Below are 21,788 nucleotides of genomic sequence, written 5' to 3' on the forward strand. Positions count from 1 at the left end.
GTGTTGTGTGCACACATGTGTGCATACTTGCACATCTCTTGTGAGCTCAGGGAAAGAGCAATAAAATCACCAGCAGAGGGGCTCACCCATTTAGCAGCATCTCACGCTGAACCTGGGCCCAAATGTATGAAGCTGAAAGAAAACGACTATATTTGGAAATATCTATTAATACCCTTCAGTTGGAAGCTAAAATGACAAGCCACGGTGTCCCTTTACTGCTGGGGCAGGCCTGGGGATGGGTGAGTGGTGGAGAGTGGCGGGAGGGCGCCTGGGTTTCCTGATGGCGGCGGCCCGCTGACTTCCACCCTTCCTGTCCCTGTGAGTGACAGCCCAGCCACGCCACACCCTTCTCTGCAGTCTCTGTCTGTCGATGCCGGGTGACCTCCATGGGACAGAGGGGGAGGCTCCTAATGGGTTGGTTGGAGGGACTTGAGGCAGTAGTCCCTGCTCTCAACTATCTCTCCTCTCCCCTTCATTGTCAGTGCCAAGAATTCTGCAATTGCATCTTCATGTCTTGGAATCCCAGATGATTTTGGTGTTGAGACTCACAGCACTAAAGCCCATGACCAGTGTAATCACTTACCTGCCGACTAACATTTTGTGCAAGCTAACCGCCAGCAGGCAGCAATGTCCTGTGGGAATAGAAGATCACGTGCTTGGGGAGGGAGGGTGAGAGAGAGGGGATGCGGACCCTACCCTCGGGTGGGGTATATTGGCAGAGGGACTGTGGTTTAAGGAGGCCTGGGCTCTATGTCAGGGGCTGGAGAGAAGGCGATGCCTTGGTTTCCTTTGATGGGTTCTGTGGCCAGGAGGCACCTCCCTGCCAGGAGTATAATAGGGCTGGGTTGCCAAGCCGAGCTCCAATGCAGAGGCAGATGGGGAGATACTGGTCCAGAGGTGAGCACCTTGGCTTCCCCCACGGTGCTGGAGAACGTTGAGGGTGTGTCTTCTACTGCCGTGACCTGTATCACAGACCCTCGGGAGTACTGGGGCCTGGGCATCTCTGCTTGCACGGCTGTCTGATGTCTCTGGCTGCATCCCCATGCTCAGTGGGGATGGTGTTTTCGGGTGAACCAGTCCGATGTGTTGCCCCCAGGTGGATGGCCAGCAGAGAGCTGGGGCCATGGCCCACTCTGAGGAATAGATGAGTCACGGCCATCAAACCCAGCCCTGTAGGGTCCAGACCCAGCTTCTCCTTGTTGGCAAATCTCATTCCTCCTTGAGGACTCAGTAAGCGCCTTCCCCACAAACTGTTCTCATTTCTCTAAATTCCTGTTGCACTTACTTTGAGCCAACAGTCATCCTTGTCCTGGCCTTCAGTGCCTTGGCTAGTCTATCCTATCTTCTTTTTCTTTTAATTAAGAGAGAGAATGCATGCATGAGTGGGGGGAGGGGCAAAGGGGGAGGGAGAGAGAATCTCAGACAGACTCCATGCTGAGCGTGGAGCTCATTGCGAGCTCCATCTCCCAACCCTGAGATCATGACCTAAGCAGAAATCAAGAGTTGGCTGCTTAATGGACTGAGCCACCCAGGCGTTCCTAGTCTATCCCATCTTCTTAACTAGACCATAGGTTCTCTAGGGGCTGAGCAGTGTATTACTGATGACAGTGTATCTTTTCTGCCTTCTCCCCTCCCCAGAGCCCTCAGCACAGTGCCGTGCACACAGTAGGCTCTCCGAAAAAGAGGTGGTTGTTTTTGCTGATAACAGTGACTCCGGTGTTCTTGGCTTTCAAGATGAACTCTTTACTGTGATTGCCAAGGGTCCTATATCCTGTGATCCTTCTCATTTCCCTGCATGCTAGCTACTCTTTCCCTCACTGCCTTCCATCCCCAGTGGCCTTCATTCAACTCCTGGAGGCTCTGCTCCATCCCAGCATATGCTATTCCCTCAGGAAGGCACCTCCCTCTTCTCCCAGCCAACTCCTTGTCATCCTTCCAACCTCAGCCCATATCACCTCCTCAGGGCAGTCCTCCCTCCCCAGTCTGGGTGGTGACCCTTTGTTCTCAGCTCCTGTAGAGTCTTTTCCTTTGCTGAACGCAGAGTTCTGACCTCCCTGGTGACTCTGCAGGCGCAGCATGATGGGTGACCGTCGGCCACTCAAAGAGCTAACAGCCCCTTGTCTGCCTACCAGGTGGCTGGACAAGGATAAGGATGACGGTCAGTTGGTCCGAGAGTTGCTGCCCAGTGACAGCAATGCAGCACTGAAGAGTGAGTCGTCCTGATGACTGGGTGGAGGGTGTGTCCCTGGTGAGAGAGGCGCCCTCCCCTTGCTGCACAGAAGCCAGCTCTTGGAACAAGCTCTTTACTTCACTCCCCCCGGGGCAGCAAGGGGGAGGGTGGAGAGGAAGAGGCTCTGAGGGAGGATCTGGAATTTTCTTCGCTGTCTGGGCTGTGTACACAGTCTCATTGTGGCATCGGATGTCAATACGAGCAACAAAGGCAGTAACACTAGCCAAACAGACGTTTCTATCCTCCCTTAGGCACAGACGGCGCAGATCTTTCTGGGTGTTAAAATGGAGCACCATCGGCATGGTGCCCTGTTTCATGATGGGGCTTTAGGTCGCCATTAGAATTTCACTCCTGGCTGGCTCCTCCCAAACTGTTGACATCTTGAGCCAAACATGTACCCTTCTAAGGCTCTGATCCCTCACTTGTAAAGCCGAGATCAGAATACTTAGCAACAACACTGCGTATAAAACGCTCTAAACACTGTCTGCCAAGCTTGATGTGCCTTTGCCTCCGTTTCCTCATCCATCAGATGAGAAACTGGACAAGGTGGTTGCCTTAGGTCCCTCACGTCTCTTGCACTCAGTGTTCTTTGAATGCTTTCCTGTTCTCGGCGTGCTCACACCTTGTGGGTAGGCCAAGCAGGGATTAGCATCCCAGTGTTGTCAATGAGAGGACCCGACAGAGATGAAGGGGAGCCCTGCCCCATCACAGGGCTACTTAGAGCAAGGGCTCAGCTGCTGACCCCCAGCCCAGTGTCCCACCCTGGCTGCAGACCACCCTCCTGCTCCAGCCCTTGCCACACGCCCTGTGCTAACCCCTCCCTCCCTCTCTCCCACCTTGGACTGCCTAGACTTCCGCTACCACATCAGCTTGAAGACAGGTGACGTCTCTGGGGCCAGCACAGACTCCAGGGTCTACATCAAGCTCTACGGGGATAAATCTGACACCATCAAGCAAGTTCTTCTGGTCTCCAACAACAATCTGCAAGACTATTTTGAACGTGCCCGGGTGGATGAGTTCACCCTCGAGACCCTGAACATTGGTACTGTAAGTCTCCTTCCCAAGACCACGAAACACGGTCTCACTCACCCCACATATATCCATATGTAGGTGCACACGCCCACTCACATGCACACACACACATCACACACAGACCCACATGCACACACATCACACACATACATGCACTCACATGCACACAGGTGAACCCATTTTGAAGGGAAAAAATGCCCACTTGGGGATAGGTGAGGTACGTTGTTTTCCAGCTATGACCCAGAGCAGCAGAAGATATGTCAACAGTGAGGTAAGCTTCCACAGTCCCTTTAGGGATGGCATGTCTATTTTTGGTGTCTGTAGTCCCAACATTTCCTTTACCTACATAGCCAAGACCAATGTAGCTGGGTCCCAGACACTGAAGAAGGGGACACTGGCATGCAGGGAAGAAAAGAGGGGCTGAAAATACTTCCCATTTCCAAACTCGAGTGTGCATTTGAGGTCTTCTCAGGAGACTTGTTTCAGTGTGCACCCTGAGCAACACTGGAGAGATTCTGCTTTTGAAGATGACACCTGACGGTCTCCCTCTGTCAAGGCCCCAGGTGGCCCTGCTGCTAGCAGTCTGAGCTCTTCATCTGGAAAAACATGGATCTAACCTCCTGGACCATAGTATTGGAAACTTTTCTAGAAATTTCTGAGCTGGGTTCCTATTACCACCTGCCCTTCTCAAGGTGTGGCTAGCAGGAACCGGGATGCTGACAAGCTCCCCGTCTGCAGCCTTACTTTCCTACAATCCCTTTCCCCTCTCTCTGAGCCTCACCCTATTTCAGGTACTCCATGAAAATGCTCTTGGGGAAAGATCTCATGTCAGTCCTTTTTATCCCTTGATGGTAATGAGTTTAAATCAAGGTTTTCCTTCATTAAAATATATTTACATTTTCAACTGAATTAATAACCATAGAGTGAAATGCTGATCCCTTTACTGAGGATTTCTGGCAACAGCCAGCAGATAGATGAGACATCTAAGGGGAGGGGAATGGTGTTTGAGGCCCTTCCTTGTATTTCTGAAACCCCCCAGCAAGCAGTGCGGCTAAGAGGTTGGGAGGGTCAGTCTGGCAGCTGATTGCCTGAGGCCCCTCCACTTTTCCACTTACCTGCCAAGCCTGTCAGTGACTTCACCTTTGTTTGCCTCACTCATTCATAACAACGGGGGATGCTAATGGAATTGCTGGTAGCATTAACTATGTTCTAACACCCCCCTGCCCACAGTAAGTGCGCAGTCAACGCTAGCTGCTATTGACTGAACTATTGCTCCAGGGAGGTGCAGGTGTTCTGGAATTGAAAGAACTTAAGGAGTTCTGTCCTTAAGGAGCTTCCCGTTGGGTCAGGTAGAAGACACTTGTCCCTGCCTTTACTCATCCAGCTGGTCCCGTCACTGTCCCAGCACCACAGACAGTGAAGCCCTCCTGTGACCCTTGGCACCCACCCGAAAGGCTGTTGGGCTTTGTAAACAAAGCTGGTTTCCTTCCTCCATTTCCAGGGGACCCAGGCTACAGGCACTCAGTTATGATGGTTGTTTTCATTATCAGCTCAAAGAGGCACTTTGTACTCATAAGAGCAAAAACAGGGCTTAGAGGGACAATTCTCTAGAACTAGGCTTCTGACCCCAGACTCATGGCTAGCATTTCCTCTCCAAACCATCACAGAGAGAATCTGGGGGAGGCTTGGCGGGGATCTCAAAGGCTATTTGATAATTCCACCTAATGTTAAAATTGCCCTGCAAACAGCATTTCAAAAAAGCACTAAAGCGGTTTGAACATTGAAGAACCAACTACTCATAAGGATGGTAACACGATGATCTACGCAATCATCTATGTTAAATGTAAAGATGTTAAAATGTAAAATAGCAAAGCAAGTGGACTGTTGAGTGTTACTGGAAAGTGAAGGATGTTCCTCGGGGCCAAGAGTGAGAGGAGGGCTTGAGCATAGAACCACAGAGAGGCTGTCTTGAGAGGTTGTCCACCTATCCTGTCACCTCTAGACGGGTATGTCAAAGAAGAAATGCAGAAAATACGTGCAATAGTGTATTGTTTAAAACCAAACAAAGCCAAATCAATAACATGGCTAATCGGAAGCAAATGGTTAATGTTTTGAACGTTTGCTTTCTTGTATGGCCACTACCCAAGTACATGCTGGAGCTTTCAAAGTTCATGCCATACCCACTGCCCCCGCTTGCTTCTCACAACTTCCCCGAGAGGTGAGCTGCTCTTAAGAGGAGGGAACGGAGGCTCCAGGCAGGAAAAGTGGTCCCCTAGTCCCCCAGCTGGCTGATGGTAGACAAGACTGAGACCCAGCCTCCTCCTGCTGAGCCCCTCTCTTCTGCGGAACTGAAGATCTGGGTTGAGGACAGCAATTTGTACCAGTGTTGTTGGGTGGGGGGGAGGGGGGCAGGGTGGGTAGGGATGGAGGCATAGAGGTTTCTACACACCAGCTCTTTGCTCACTCGCACCCTGGGTTTCCTTCCAGATCAGTCGGCTGGTGATCGGGCATGACAGCACAGGCATGCACGCCAGCTGGTTCCTCGGCAGCGTCCAGATCCGCGTGCCCCGCCAAGGCAAGCAGTACACCTTCCCCGCCAACCGCTGGCTGGACAAGAACCAGGCCGATGGACGCCTGGAAGTGGAGCTCTATCCCAGTGAGGTCGTGGAGATCCAGAAATGTATGGAAGCAGCAGTGACCATCAGCATTGTTTCCCCTATGGGATAGGGCAGTGGGGAAGGAGGAGGGACTATGGGGTGACTTGGATCTTGTTTCTAAGGGGGAGGCTGAGGGGAGATAATGGGGCTTCTGATTGACTGTGGTATCACGGTTCTCGGAGGGGCAAAAGGGCTCATTATACAGATGGGGAAACTGAGGACTCAATGGATGAAACATTTTTTTCTGGAATAAAGGCAGTAAATGACTCTATTAAGAAATGTACATTCTCAGCGCTGTATACAAGAGTTTGAGACATAGTATGTGTCTTCCCCTGGGAAGACTGGCTGAGGAGATAAAGCTGTTTATTCATACATTTATTTAATAAGTATATATATTGACTGTTTCTCTGAGCCAGCACTGCCCTAGGCACAAAGTAGACCAAATCCTTGCCTTTGTGGAATTTACATTCCACCAGGGGAGGCAAACAATAAATATATAATACATTGCCAAGTAAGAGCGATGAAGAAAATGAAGCAGGATAGGGTGACAGTCCTGGCATGGGGGTGGAGGACATTTTGGGACAGGGTGGCGACATCTCTGAATGAAGGTGAAGTTCAAGGTGATCTGGCCACCCTTTGTACATGATCTGGAGCCGTAGTTATGGTAGGGGTCAGAGAAACGAGGTTATCTGGAGGGTCAGGAAGACAGTGGCACCAAAAACTGATGCAGAGAATATCACTTCTCTCACCTCTGCATTTCTACATCTACCCTGAACGCTATTGCCCAAGGCTCACTTCCACCAGAAGCTTCCCTGAGAAAGAACCCCAATATGCACTCGCCTCTTCCTTGCCCAGAACTCCTTATGTCTTTTCATGTGTGCATTTTCTCTCCCCAACTATCCTGTAGGTTCCTTGAGGGCTGTGTCACATACACATACATGCTTTGTAATGGTACCTGCCAGTGTGAAAAATCAATTCTTTTCCTCCTTTTAGAAATTAAAACTTGATTTCTATCACAATAATACAGGTACTAGTTAACAAGATACAGATTTTTAAAAAGCAGTAGTTCCCTTCGCCTTACCATCCCCCTTCTTCAGAGGTAACAATTTTTAAATTACTTCCACTTTTCCTCTGAAATTTATCTCTATATTTTTATTAATTTGTTTACCAATTTCTTTATTATTTTATTCATAGACATTAACTCTTGACTTCCTACAATGGAAGAGAAGAGCTTAGCTCTTTTAACATAGGTGTATTTGTGTGTGTGTGTGTGTGTACATACACACTTCCCCTCCTTCCAGCCTTCAATAAAATTAAATCAGTATTCAATTTTTACATTACTATAACTATGTAAATATTATTCACTGCTGAGATCCCTATTGTATGATGATTGCATTTCAATTATTGTACAACTTTTTGTGTTTTTCTGAAGTTAATAATAGCCTCATTTTTCATTTGTATAGTTTTCTATATACCCATCTGTATTTCTATATACCTACCTATCTGTATTAGTGTGCTAGGGCTGCCATAACAAAATACCACGACTAGTGGCTTAAACAATAGAAATTTATTTTCCCACAGAAGTCCATGATCAGAGTGTCAGGAGGTTATGTTTCTTCTGAGGACTTTCTCTTTGCCTTGCAGATAGCTTCCTTCTTGCTGCATGTTCATATGGTCTTTCTTTTGGGCATTTGCATGTGTGTGTCCTAATCTCTTCCTCTTATAAAGACAGCAGTCATATTGGATTAGGGCCTCACCCTAATGGCCTCCATTTAACTTAATCTTCTCTTTAAAGGCCCTATCTCCAAATAAGTCACATTCTGAAATACTAGGGGTTAGGCTTCAACAATGAATTTGGAGGGAAAGAGATAGTTCTCCCATAACATCATTTTATCTCCATCCCTCCAATAGAACTAAAATTCTTTTCCTAAGTCCAAACTCAACAGCAATTCTGTTTCCTCCCTACCTCCTTCTACTCACTCCCCGTCCCAAGACATTCCTTTAGGAACCTCTAAAGGTTTTAGGCTGCCATGAAACTGTCCTTTGAGACTTCCTTTTGGCCATCTTTTTGGAAATTCTTTTCTTTTTTCTCCTGGTTGGATCTCCTGTTTCCTGGACTTCATGTCTTCCTCTTCTTTGGTTTCTTCCTTCTTTTCATTTCTACTGAATAGCTTCCTGAGAAAAGGTGTATGGAAGAGAAATGTCTGCAGATGTCTCACAATTGATTAGGAATTTGGCTCATTACAGAATTCTGATTTAGAACTCATTTTCCCTTAAAGTTTAGAAGGAATTATTCTACCATCTTCTGGCTCCCAGTGTTGCAGCTGGGAAGTCTGATGCCATTCTGTTATCCAACCCTTTGGGATTTTTTTCTCTCTAAAAGTTTATAGGATCCTAGTTTCATTTCTGGCATTCTGAAATTCCATGATGTCCTCACTGGCTTTTGTGATTTTAATTTCATCTCTTGTTCTGGGAACTCATGGGCTCCTTCTAGAAGCATTTTTTAATTCTGGGACTTCTTTGGCTATTATTTCTTTGACAATTTCCAACTCTATATTCTCTGTATTCTTTAGAACTGAACTCTTGGTAAGATGTTGGAATTCTTCTGATTTTCTTACCTATCATCTGTCATTTTGTTCTTGGGAAATTTCCTCTTTTGTTCTTATGTACTGTCCTTGACTTTATCCTTGCTCTGCAATATTTTATTTCAGCTACCCCATGTTAATTTCTAATAGTTGGTTCTTGCTCTCTGAATGCTAATTTTTATCTGTCCAAGTTTTGTGTAATCCTGGCTGCTTATTGCTCTAGGATCTGAGAGAGGGAATGAGGTTGCGTGTTCTCTCCATTCGGAATGTCAGCTTTTACTGAATCCCCTCGTTGTCCATACACTCACCCACCCTCATTCCCAGCTGATCCTGGTATCTCTAGTTCAACTTCTTTAGGTTCTCAGCCCGTCCTCTTGCTTTCTGCCCCAAATCTCTCACATTGCTATGGTAATGGAAGGTCCTCCATCTTGTTGAAAATAAGTCTTATCTTGGGGGAAAAATCATAATACTGTGTTATGGCATTGCTGAGAGTGCAAGTCTTATAGCAGTCACTGAAAAACTATGATCCCATAGTTCTGGTAGACGTTTTGCTCTTCACTGGGGAATGCCCTCTAGTGGTGCATACCTGTAACACATTTCCACTCTCAACGGCTTGATAAAGCATTACTTCAAAATACAGACAACTCTTTCTGTGTAGATGTATCTGTTGATATCATCTGAAAGATGCATATATCTAAATGAAAATTATTATTTCAGGGGTGCCTGACTGGCTCAGTCGGTAGAGCATGTGACTCTTGATCTTGGGGCCATGAGTTCAAGCCCCATGTTGGGTGTAGAGCTTACTTAAAATATATATATATGCGCGCTTGGGTGGCACAGTCAGTTGAGTGTCCAACTCTTGATTTCAGCTCAGGTCTGATCTCAGGGTCGTGAGATTGAGCCCCGCATTGGGCTCCACACTCAGCGGAGTCTGCTTGGGTTTCTCTCTCCCTCTTCCTCTGTCCCTCCGTGCTCTGCGTACACATGCATGCTCTCTCTCTCTCAAATAAATAAATAAAATCTTTAAGAATATATATATATTAAAACAGAAAATTGTAATTTCAATCCCTTGTCCTTTATTGAAAATAAGGAAAAGAGACAAACACACAGACTTTGCTTCTTTCTGTTCTGTGGTGTCTGCCCAGGGGTAGGCACACAGTAGAGAATGCTAGCTGGTATATTGACTATTCCTCATTCTTGGCTCCAGGAATGTGGTGCAGTGGATGACTGGGCTTTGGAGTCTGATTGGTTGAGCTTGCCATTTCTACCACCTACTCAGTTTCTCTAAGCCTCAGTTCGTCAGCCTGCAAAATGGCGGCGATAGTCCTCATCATGTTGCCGATGAGAGGATTAGAGAAGATAATGCCTGTGAAGCACCAGGCATGGTACAGGGTCAGGAATGTCTGTTTTGTCACCATCCCTGCTGTTGTTCATATTGCTGAATGTCCTGTTTTCCCCCCATGTGCCCACCCAGTAGTCCATTATGAGGTTGAGATTTGGACGGGGGACATGGGCGGCGCAGGCACCACGGCCCGAGTCTACATGCAGATCTATGGTGAGGACGGCAAGACAGAGGTGCTCTTCCTCTCCAGCCGCTCGAAAGTTTTCGATCGTGCATCCAAGGACACATTCCAGGTATGTGGGGATAAGGCAGTGGGGGTGCCCACAGAGTGCCAGTGGGTGCCCCCAAATGAAGGGATTGGACTAGATCAGTGGTTCTCATCCCTGGCTTCTTCTTAGAATCACCTGGGGAGCTTTAAGAGAAAAAAAAGGACTGCCCAGCCCACATCTGGATCGGTTAAGTCAGAACCTCTATGGTGGGGTGTGTTTTCTGGGTTAGGCTTCTAGAAGCTCTTCCAGGGAGGCTAACATGCTGCAATTCTGAGTACTGCTGGAGTAGATGGTTCTAATTTGGCAAAGTATGGGAGGAGGCCCCTGATTACTGCAGCCACTGCCAGCCTCTGGTTGTACAGCTCTCCCCCCCCTGTGGGCAGGGCCATGCTTCCCACGCGGGATCTGGGGAGGAGTCTCCTGGCTGTGTTCTGAGTGCCCCAGGACTCTGCACTTCCCTTTGAGTAGAGGAGAAGAAGAAATGAGGATGTGAGCATATTGCTGGTAGGAGAGGAGGATGCAAGTGTGATGCCCCTTGGGGGAAACATGAGTGCCTATATGGGATACTAGTGCGCATGCACGTGTGCAGATATGTGTACGCAGGAAGCATATTCATGCTGGGTGTTCTCTGTGTGTTTGTGGGCCACAGACAGCCCTCGGCAAGGAGTCCTCCCCCAGGGCCCAGCAGAGAAGGGCCTGGCTGAGCTGGACCAGGGTGTATGGAACATTTAGTGCTGGAGGCGGCCTCACGGAGTCCAACCCCCCATTACACCGCTGAGGAGGTAGAGGCCCTAGCATTGCACCTCTCTGAGCCTCAGATTCTTCATCAGTTCAAACCTAGTCTTAGACTACCTCCCTAGCCTGCTTCACAGTCCTTGCGAGGATCAAAACAGTCAATGTCAGAGAAAGTCCTTGGGAAATTGTGACCAGCAGTGGAGACGTAAGAGAGCAGGGCATCTTCCAGTGCCACCAGGCTGGTGGTGGTGGACGCAGTCATGGCTGGGCAGACAGATGCGGGCAGAGGGGAAGGTGAGCAGGCCTGCCTGCAGAGGTTGATGGCAGGATGCTGTGCCTTGGAAAATTCTGGAGTGATTTCATGTGCTGAAGAAGGGACTTACCAGGTCCAGAGCCCATCCTCTCAGTAGCTGAGAAGAAAAAAATACCTCTTTCTCGGGGCTCCTGGGCTCCATTTTGGCTGATGCTGATCATTTTCTCATAAAGGTGGTTTTGGCTACATCGTAGCTTCATGAACAGAGTCAGAAGACCTGAGTTCTCATCTAGGCCCGGACTCTAATTATAGGGCATTGAGCAATGCATGGGGACAGCCCCAGACCTTAGTTTCACTAGGACACATGTGAGAAAATTGGTGGCACCAGACTTTGAAAAGCGTCAGACACCCAGACCATCAGAGTGGGGAACCCTAAGAGTGGCCCAACCAGCAGGCACCCCATGTGAGCCCTCCCCTGAGCTCTGCAGGGGCTGGGCCTCACTGCAGTGTGAGGCTGAGAACATAGTGGCAGACCGAAGGCTTCAGGACCTGATCTTCTGAAGAAAGCTAAACCCATCCACATGGCCCTTTGAGCCAGCCGTATGCCAGACCCCATGGGGGAGAGAAGCAAGAACGAACGGTCCCTATCTTTAGGAATTTCTGTTCAAGTGGGCAGGGAGCAACTCATGTGGACAGGGAGGGCATCCAGGACAGGCCAGGACCATAGCCAAGCTCGGGGCCTGCTCTCTGCTGTCGGGGACGGAAGAGGCCGTGTGCTGGGGGAGGGGCTCGGGGTTCCTGGGGATGTGGGTGAGATTTTTTTGTTTTGAAAAATAACACTTTTTTTCTTGCTTATTTCAAAAGTTATATGTGATTCATGATAAAAAAAAAATAACTTTGGAAAGAGAATGCAGAGAAGCACAAACTAAAAAGGAAAGTAGTAATAAAGCTCAGAAAATGGGATGAATAGCTTTTACTTGGAGGTAGAGGAGGGAATCAAGGCATCTGGGTGAGGGGAATGCATGAAGAAAGCTCCGGAACCAAGAGTAACAGGAATGAGTGTGATGTGCACGTGTATGTGCGTACATGTGCGTACGTGGGGTAGGGGAGAAGGGGAAGAGACAGAAAGGGTCACCATCCTGACCATCGCCTGGGGTTAGAAGGAAATAGGTTCGGGTGGAGGGTGGGGCCTACAAGAGGTCCTGGAAGGCTGGTGCAGCAACCAGGCTGAATGTGGCCGGAGAGAGGGAGTTGGTGGAAGCTTCTGGGCTGGAGGCCCTAGGCCTCGGAGCCTCACCACCCTGCAGCTCCGCACACAGGCCCATGCTGGACTCCGCAGGGGAGGGGGGGAGGACGCCAGGGGCCGCCCCAGCCACAGCCCTGCGCTTTGCACAGCTGGAGGCGGAGGACGTGGGTGAGGTCTTCAAGATCCGGCTGGGGCACACGGGCGAAGGCTTCGGACCCAGCTGGTTCGTGGACACGCTGTGGCTGCGACAGCTGGTGGTGCGGGAGGTGGACCTCACGCCCGAGGAGGAGGCCCGGAAGAAGAAGGAGAAGGACAAGCTGCGGCAGCTGCTCAAGAAGGAGTGGCTGAAGGCCAAGCTGCAGAGGAAAAAGAAGAAGAAGAAGAAGGGCAGTGACGAGGAGGAGGAGGGGGATGAGGAGGAGGAGACCTCATCGGAGGAGTCCTCTTCGGAGGAGGAGGAGGAGGAGACGGAGGAGGAGGAGGAGGAAGAGGACGAGTTCGGGCCAGGGATGCAGGAGGTGATTGAGGAGTACAAGTTCGAAGCCCACCGCTGGCTGGCCCGGGGCAAGGAGGACAATGAACTGGCCGTGGAGCTGGTGCCGGCAGGCCGGCCGGGTCCTGAGCGTAAGCCTGGGGAGGGGTCAGCCCGGCCCCTGAAGGGGGCCTGGTGAAGGGGGGTGTGTAGCTTTCCCATCACATGGCGGCCCCAGAGGGGGGCACCCATCATGGTTCCCAAATAGGTCTCCTGACCTGTGTCTGAACACCCACCATAGACAAGCCTCTGTGTGGGCTTAGCTCTGCCCCTGTCCTGCGGCTCTCAGGAGGGGTTCGGGACTCCAGGAGAAGCCTGGATATAGTTCACTATGGCTCCCAGTGGGGCATGAGGTAGGAGGGCTGCTGAAGGCATTTTCCCATGACTCCCAGCCTCCTTGGGCTTCATGGCAAAGGAAAGTCTTGAGTGGGGAGGAGGGATAGGTTTAGTTCCAGGCTAGTGCAGGTGCAGATGAATCCGTGGGTCCTTCCCGCTCCCGTGAGCTGGCTGCATCTGAGAGGCTGAGCCTCAGATCCACCCTGAGTGGTGGTATCCTCAACGCTGCATTTTTCTCTGTTCCCAGCCAACACCTATGAGGTCCAGGTGATCACAGGGAACGTGCCCAAGGCTGGCACCGATGCCAACGTCTACCTGACCATTTACGGTGAGGAGTATGGAGACACAGGCGAGCGGCCCCTGAAGAAGTCAGACAAGCCGAACAAGTTTGAGCAGGGACAGGTAAGAGTGCGGGCTCTCTGGCCCTTGGGCAGGTGGTGGAGACTGCTGATTCCCGAGGCCACCCCCTGGCCCCCAACAGCACGATGTCCAGCAGGGTGCTTTGTCCAGTCCACCCAGATATCATGGGAGTGGCGTCTCTGTAGGCACCAGCGCTTTGTGCGGGGAGCCATAAGAAAGGCCCGTGAGGGGGGCGTCAAGCACCGTGAAGCCTGCGGGAACTAACCAGAGCTAGTAGAGGTAGCAGAAGCTCAGGTGATGAGTGGCCAGAGCAGGGGTTCAAGGAGGAAGTGCTGACGGCGCTTTGGGGAAAACATGGTAGGAAGGAGAGCTGTACCCTGGGCCATGGCGGGGGACTGTGGTATAGACGTCTAAGGATGACAGTGACAGGTGTCCCCAGGAATGGTACCGCAGGACAAAGATGTGGGCTGGAAATGTGGAAGGCCAGCTCGAGGACAATGAATCCTCCCGCTGCGCTGTGTTAGTGCTGAGCCGGGGTGGGCACTGCCCCTGGGAAGCTTGATGAGCCCGATGAAGGCGAGTGGGGCATGAGAGCCTTGAAAGAAGGTTGAGAAGCCTGGCCCGCGTCCTGCCTACTGTGGTGGGAGCCACAAAGGCTTCTGAGCGTTGAAAGAAATGCACGCATGCCCCTCTTCCAGGTATAGTGGGAAAAGTGTGAAAAACCCAGCTGTCCTCTTTGTCCTTCCAGATTTTACAGTATGCTCTGGCTGGAAGACTGTCCTGTGTCACCTTTCTCGTTCCTGCCCCTGATCTCAAAGCCACGTTCCCTCCTCCACACAGAGGAAGAAAAGAAAGAAACCAAACCCACGAAAGTACCCGTGGGCTCCTCTGATGTACTTCAGAGACTGTCTGCCTTCTCTTCCAACACTCCCTTGCCATGAGTTGAGGATTAGGGCTTATTTCATGTTTTGATACTTTCCTTTAAAAATTATAGTCACGGGGCTCCTGGGTGGCTCAGTCATTAAGTGTCTGCCTTCGGCTCAGGTCATGATCCCAGGGTCCTGGGTTTGAGCCCCGCATCGGGCTCCCTGCTCAGCGAGAAGCCTGCTTCTCCCTCTCCCACTCCCCCTGCTTGTGTTCCTGCTCTCGCTCTCTCTCTCTGTCAAATAAATAAAAATTAAAAAAAAATAATAGCCACTATGATCCCAGATTGGAAGAAAACCGCTAGAGAGGGCATAACTGGCATGCTGGATGAAATTTGCCTACAGATTTACATGTTAGATAGTAATATTGTGTCAATGTTATGTTTCCTGAATTTGGTAATTGTCCTGTGATTATATGAGAATCCCCTGTTTTGGGGAAAGCTCTGCTGAAGACTTCAGAGGTGAAGAATCATGGTATCTGCCACTTACTTTAACATGATTCAGAAAAAAATAGACAATGAGCAAAAGAGACAGGGCAAGCAAATGTTGCGAAATCTAGGGGAAAGGCTTGCAAAATTTCATCGTACTGTTTCTGCAAGTTTTCTGTAGACTTCAATATAAAGAGTTTAAAAAGTTATAGCCGAGAAGAATCCCATTCACTTACCAGGTCCTGAGGCCGCCCGCCTCCTGCAGGGCATGTACACACACTCATGTTGTACACATTGTCTTCCCACCTATGTGCTGAGCAAGGGCAAGTCTCCTGTTTCCGTGAATTACTTTGGATTTACACTTTGAATTCTGTAAATCACTTTGGATTTGCACTTTGGCTCATCCCAGGTGCTTAATCAAAATGTGTGGTTGAAGGGGTTTATGCACACAGGTGCACACTTAGCTCGGAGTTTCAGCACACACCCAACAATGGCCCTACACACACACACACACGCACACATCCCATAACACAAATGCGGGCGGCCAGCCAACCTGCCTTCTCCTGTGCCCCTCAGTCACCTTCATGGCCCTCTCCCTCCTCCCTCCACCATTTGGGACACAGCGAGAGTGAGAAGACCCCTGGTGGGGGCAGGGTAAAAATGCAACAGTGCAGACCATCCACCAGTCAGCCGGCTGCATTTTGCCCGAGCTGGCCTCAGGCTGCCCTAGGTCCTGGGAAGGTGAGGCTGATGGCCAGACTGTGTGTGTGGTGGAGGTACTGTGTGTGTGTGTGTGTGTGTGTGTGTGTGTGCGCGCGCGCTGAGGGGGGCGCCATCCCTCTTAGTGCTTCCCTGGCCCTTCCCAGACTGACACCTTCACCATCTATGCTGTTGACCTGGGGGCTCTGACCAAGATCCGGATTCGCCATGACAACTCAGGCAACAGACCAGGCTGGTTCCTGGACAGAATAGACATCACGGACATGAACAACGAGATCACGTGAGTGGGGCTTGGGGCGGGGGGTGGGGGGGAGGGCCGTGGCTGCCTCTGAGACAATCCTGGAAAAAGGGCTAAGGGTGGGGGTGGGGCAGCTGGGTGGGCATTGCCTCCCTCTCTTCCTTCTTACTGGGCAGCCCCCTGGGGAGCACTGCCCTGTCAGGGGACAGTCTGGTAGGTCCTTCCCTCTGGTTCTTGAGATCCATCAGTTCAGAAGGTCACGTTTCCTGTCTCTGCCATTCTCCATACCCGGACTTAGTCACCCATCCGTCCCTCCTCATACAAAGTGGCTTCCGGTGCCATTGTTTTAATGTTCTAGACCAGGAGTAAGCAGACTTTTTCTGTAAAGGCCAGAGAATAAATATTTTAGGTTTTGGGACCATTTGGTCTCTGTCTCAGTTGATCTATTTGCCTTTGCAACAGGGAGGCAGCCATAGGTGATACCTAACTGGATGGATGTGGCTGTGTTCCAGTAAAACTGGATTCATGAACACTGAAACTTCAATTTCATGTAATTTTCACATATCACAAAGTAATACTGTTCCTTAGATTTTTTTCAACCATTTAAAAATGTAAAATTCATGCTTAGCTTCTGGGATGTACATAAACAGGTGAGCAGGCCAGATTTGGCCACCAGGCCATAGTTTGCAGGCCCCTGTTCCAGATTCCCAGCGACCACCAGGAGCTAGGTTGGGAAGGGGACATTGTCCCCCTGACAGGTGAGGGAATCATGCCCCAAGGAAGTGAAGCCACAGCCCTAGAGCCAATTCATGCCGGAGCCAAGACCAGAACTCCAGATCATCAATGATGAATCTGGTGTGTTTCCACCATTACGCCCCATTGCCTCTTGAGCAAAAGGGGCCAGGGGACAATAGACATGGAAGAAGGCCCGAGGTGTGGTAGGGAGGTGTGGAAGGAGGTAGAGAGGAAAGCAGGCAAGATCCTGAGCGGGTTATGGCTCTGCGGGGGGCCTGCCGGTGCCTGGAATATAGTGGGCACCCAGTAAGTATGTGTTGACTTCACTTCTTGGCCTGCGATCTGGTATCTCTCGGAGCACGCCCTGTTCTTGGGTCCCCCTCTGTGCAGGGCAGCGGGTGATGGGGCTCACCCCATCTCCCAACTCTACCCTGCCTGTCACCCAGTTACCCCATCCCCCACCCACCCCCCTCCAGCAACCCTCAGTTTGTTTCCCATAGTTAAGAGTCTCATGGTTTGTCTCCCTCTCTGATTCAGTTTTCCCTCCCTTCCCCCACCTTCCTCTGCCCTGTTTCTTATATCCCACATATGAGTGAAACCATAGGGTAATTGTCTTTCTCTGATAAGACTTAGTTCACTCAGCATATTACTCTCCTCTTCCATTATTCTTTAAAAAATACTAGCTTTTCTTACCTTTTCAAATCAACACATTGATTTGAAAAAAAAATCCTGTTGGAATTTTGATTGTTATGCCATTAAATGTATGTGTGGACAATTATATATTTAGAATAAAGTGCTGCCCCTAGGTATGCATTTCCATTTATCCAACTGTTCCTTGTAGTATCCCAGCAATGCTACACAATTTTCTAGTCTTATTAAGTTTATGCCCAAATATTTTGTATTTTTATCACTCTGGTGAATGGTATCTTCTCTTTACTCATCTTCTTCCCTCTGTCTCTCTTTTTCTTCCCTCCTCCACTCCTGGCTTCCTCATCTCCTCTCCCTCCATCGCCATCCTGTCTTGGTGGTGTGAGCCAGACTCCTTCTCTCCATCTTCTCCAGCCCTGGTCAAAGGCTCCTGCCTGGTCCCTCTGCTGCACCGCGGCCCTCCTGTGTCTATGGCAGTCCAGCCTGCAGAGACGTGTTCCTCCTCTGCTTAATAACCTACAGAGGCTCCCATTCACTCTGAGTAAGAGCCAGAGCACTTCCAGTGGCCTGCCCCATGCCCCCTCCTTAACTCTTGGTCCTGATCTCCATCTTGCTCACTCCTTGCTGTTCCTTGAACCTGATGGTCATGATCCCACCTCAGGGCCTTTGCATATGCTGTCCCCTCTCCCTGGTACTCCTTCCCACAGTGGCTCACTCTCATACTTTCTCTAGGTGAGGTCTCTGCTCAGGTGTCATCTGCTCATCAAGGTCCCAACCCCCTTTGGAACTTTTATTTCTTTTCCTCTCTTTCTTTTTCTCCACCTCACATATCATTTGACCTACCATCAACTGTAGTATTTTTTTTTAATATTTTATTTATTCATTATTCATTTGAGAGAGAAGAAGAGTGCACAAGCAGAGGGGAGAAGCAGAGAGAGAGGGAGAAGCAGACTCCCCACTGAGCAGGAAGCACAATGCAGGGCCCAATCCCAGGACCCTGAGATCATGACCTGAGCCGAAGGCAGACGCTTAACCATCTGAGCTACCCAGGTGCCCCTCAAATGCAGTATCTCATCGTCATTCCTCTCCCTATAACTGAATATAAGGTCCCTGCCTAAGCTAATGACTTCATCTGTTTTGTTCCCTGCAGTGTCCTCCCCAGTATCTAGAAGAGGGCCTGTGCACAATAGACATACCACAAATACTAAGTCAACTTACGAATAAAAATTACGTTTGATGTATTGATTCATTGATTCATTCAGCAAACACATGGCATGCGAAGTGCTGAGGGTCAGGTGGCTGATTCCGACTCTGCCCTTGAAGAGCCAGAAACTGTGATGGTCTAGGAGGCAGATGTTTTAGGTCCAATTCCTGTCTCTTCCACGCTTGACGTGTGTGGCCTTGGCGGTGAGGGGGCTTCTGAGCCTCAGTTCTCCCATCCCTGCAATGGGCGTAATAAAACTCCCTCACAAAGTTGTGATGAGGACTAACTGAGATGACCCGTGTGAGGGCCCGGTGCCGCTCCTGGCCCCCAGCGGAAGGCGGCACGGGCTCCTCTGCCTTGGCAGTGCGGATCCAGCCGGGCAGCCTGTAAAAGCAGCCACACAGCGAGGCAGGAATGGGCGTGTGCAGGATTGTGAAGGAGCTCATGGGGCCATGGGGGCTGCAAGGCAGAGCGTCTCAGGGTGGCGCCCCCAACTGCCGAGGGGGTTCAGGGAGAGGGGGGCTTTGCGGTGGGGGGTGTCGGGGTGCTCCTCGGTCTGAGGCGGCATTTCAGATGGGCCTTCACAAACCTTGATGTTTGGGGCTTGGAACAAAGGGCGCTCAATCTGCTGAATGGTGGGTGTGATGTGGGAGGCGCAGAAGCCGGGCCGAGGGGCTCCTGCAGCCGGTGGTGGTGCTGAGGGGCTTCGAGGTCCCAGCGCAGAATCTCAGGGGCAGTGGGGAGGGCACTCCGTGAAAGCCAGCCTCTGGGTCCCTGCACTTGCACGTGCTTGGCAGGTGTGGGCGGGCTTGTGCCTTACCCCTTCCGTCTGTCTGACTTGTTTCTCTCTCCCGGGATCAGTCTCCCACTCCTTCTTTGTGTCTCCTTCTCCCTCTGTCCTTGTTCTGCGCTAGCTTCCCACTCTCATTGTCTCTGCCTCTGCTCCAACCCCACTCCTTTCTTTATTTCTGTCTCTCCTTTAATTGGCCCTAATTTAGAGCTAAAGCCTATTATTCATAGGTTAATTGGTTGAATAAAAATGTAACTTTCCCGTTCATAATTTAAAGACTGGGACGTGGAACAATATGCATTTTTCACTTAAACACTAATTTAACTGCAATTTAGTCTCTATCACCCTTGGTCGAGCTCTTCCACCCTTTGAATCCATGTCCATGAACACAGAATTGCCCCTCTGTACCCGGTGTGAGCCCACGGGCTGAGGTAGTGGTCTCAGGTTCTCCTCCGCTAGCATGTTGGCCTTGGGAGTCTATAATGTCTATTGGGGAACATGGGGCTCCGACAGAGGTGAGACCCTCAGCCCACACTGCTTCCTCCTCTCCAGACTCCAGACTTCGGCATCCAGACTGGCAGGAAGGGGTGGAGATGGGGTGGAATGGCCCCAGTTTACAGATGGGCTGGCTGTATTCCCCGACCCTCTGAGCTGTTCTGGGAGCTTGGGCGCCCAAGGGGAGCTGTCCAGCCCACAGCCTCCAGAGATCGCACACATGGGCAGAAGAGAACCAAAGGGAAGTACAATAATAAGAATAACAACAGCAATAGTATTAGCAAATTCTTACCAAGAGCCGGACGTTTTTATGAGCACTTTAAAATGTTTAACTCACATAATCCTCGTGACAACTTTGAAATAAGCAATACGATCCTCATTTTACAGAATGGTAAACTAAAGCACAGAGTGTGGTTACCAGATAAAATACAGAATGGCCAGTTATTGAATTCCAGAGAAGCAGTGAATAATGTGTTAGTTTAAGTATGCCCCAAATATTGGATAGGACATACTTCTGCTAAAATATTATTCATTGCTTCTCTGAAATTCAAATTTAACTAGGAGTCCTGTGATTTTATTGGCTAAATCTGGCAACCCTAACACAGAGAGGTAAAGAAACTTGCTCAAGGTCACAGGACTGTTAAGTGACAGAGCCAGGATTCAAACCCAGTATGGCTCCAGAGGTGAGTCCTTAATTACCCCATGTTGCTACCTCTGTGATCCCTGCCCCGCCCCCTTCTCTTTATCTAGGTGTCTCCATTTCACGGGCTCGGCTTCAGTCCTGAGGAGTCTAACTTGGACCTCCCTTCCCTAGATGCTGCCAGCTTTCTGCTGTGCCTGCTCCTTAGCCACACTCTCTGTACCTTCCAGAAGCATAACTGGGTATCATTCCATTAAAATCCATTTATTCAGCCCTTAGGTATTGAACACCTACTGTGTACAATATTCTCTGCCAAAGTAGCTTTGGCTACCAGATTCATTCTGGTATAGTCCCTGAAAGCTCTTCTTCTAGATACCTCCAACACAACCCTGAGGCGGGGTTTGATACGCTCCAGGCACTGTTACACAGCCATTTTCAATGGGGTATCTTCAAACCTTGTCCTCATATCTGTTGTCTGCTCCAGGCAAGTGACTCTCATAGGGTAATCCCTAGGCTAGGTAGGATGGGAGGGCCATGCTTTTGGGAGGGGGGCAGACAGGGGAGTGTCTGGGCCCCTGAGGGCCTCTCAGTTTGCCACCCAGGACTGGTCCTTCATGAAACCTTTCCAAAGAGACGTCCCCAACCTTATCTTATTCCCCACCCCACAGGTACTACTTTCCATGCCAACGCTGGCTGGCTGTGGAGGAGGATGATGGCCAGCTGTCCCGGGAGCTACTGCCAGTGGACGAGTCCTATGTGCTGCCAAACCAGGATGAGGAGGGTGGGGGAGGGGGTGACAGCAACCCCCTCAACAACCTGGCCCTGGAGCAGAAAGGTTTCCTAAACTAGAGCTGGTTCTTCCCTCCAGCATCCTTCCCTTCTGCCTCTCCCCCATCCTCGGTCTCCATCTTCCCTTTCCCTGTGGGCTCTGGGCAACTCCTCCTCTGGCAGTGTCCATACTGCCTTCTCATTCCTCCATGGCAAGAGTGGGGAGGTGACAAGACATGTTTGCACATGTCTAGCATAAGGCTCGGTGTAAAGTACATGGCTTAGCACGGAGTTACTGTCAGGAATGGAGTGAAATGGGATTGGATAGGATATGATAGAATAGAATAGAATAGAATTAGAATAGAATAGAATAGAATAGAATAGAATAGAATAGAATAGAATAGAATAGAATAGAATAGTTGTAGCTGGCTCTGATTTAGTTTTGTGTCCTCCCCTCCAGGCACATTATAAGCTCTCAATACATTTTTGTCAAGGGAAAGAATGAACTTTCAAGAATTCTGAGATGCTTCCCTTCCTTGAAACTTGCATCCCTAAAACTCCTCCCAACCTGGAGAAGTCAGACCAGGCTCCTGGCTGATGAGCCCGTCTCCCCTAAGCATCC

At 50.0% G+C, this 21,788-nt stretch overlaps 1 protein-coding gene across 3 annotated transcripts in view; it reads left to right on the forward strand.

Moving 5' to 3' along the window:
* LOXHD1 (lipoxygenase homology PLAT domains 1) overlaps positions 1 to 21,788 on the forward strand; it is a 149,691-nt gene that overhangs the window by 74,456 nt on the left and 53,447 nt on the right. For 2 of the 3 annotated variants that reach the window (XM_078060123.1, XM_078060124.1), the window contains exons 15-22: positions 2,133 to 2,209; positions 3,081 to 3,277; positions 5,750 to 5,942; positions 9,979 to 10,139; positions 12,499 to 12,973; positions 13,465 to 13,619; positions 15,795 to 15,928; positions 21,067 to 21,233. In XM_078060123.1, the coding sequence (XP_077916249.1) occupies positions 2,133 to 2,209; positions 3,081 to 3,277; positions 5,750 to 5,942; positions 9,979 to 10,139; positions 12,499 to 12,973; positions 13,465 to 13,619; positions 15,795 to 15,928; positions 21,067 to 21,233 (1,559 nt within the window). The remainder of the gene's footprint in view (positions 1 to 2,132; positions 2,210 to 3,080; positions 3,278 to 5,749; positions 5,943 to 9,978; positions 10,140 to 12,498; positions 12,974 to 13,464; positions 13,620 to 15,794; positions 15,929 to 21,066; positions 21,234 to 21,788) is intronic. The other variant, XM_078060125.1, reaches the window with a different exon arrangement.

The sequence above is a fragment of the Halichoerus grypus genome, chromosome 13 (genome assembly GCF_964656455.1).
Source record: "Halichoerus grypus chromosome 13, mHalGry1.hap1.1, whole genome shotgun sequence".
NCBI classification, from domain to species: Eukaryota; Metazoa; Chordata; class Mammalia; order Carnivora; family Phocidae; genus Halichoerus; species Halichoerus grypus.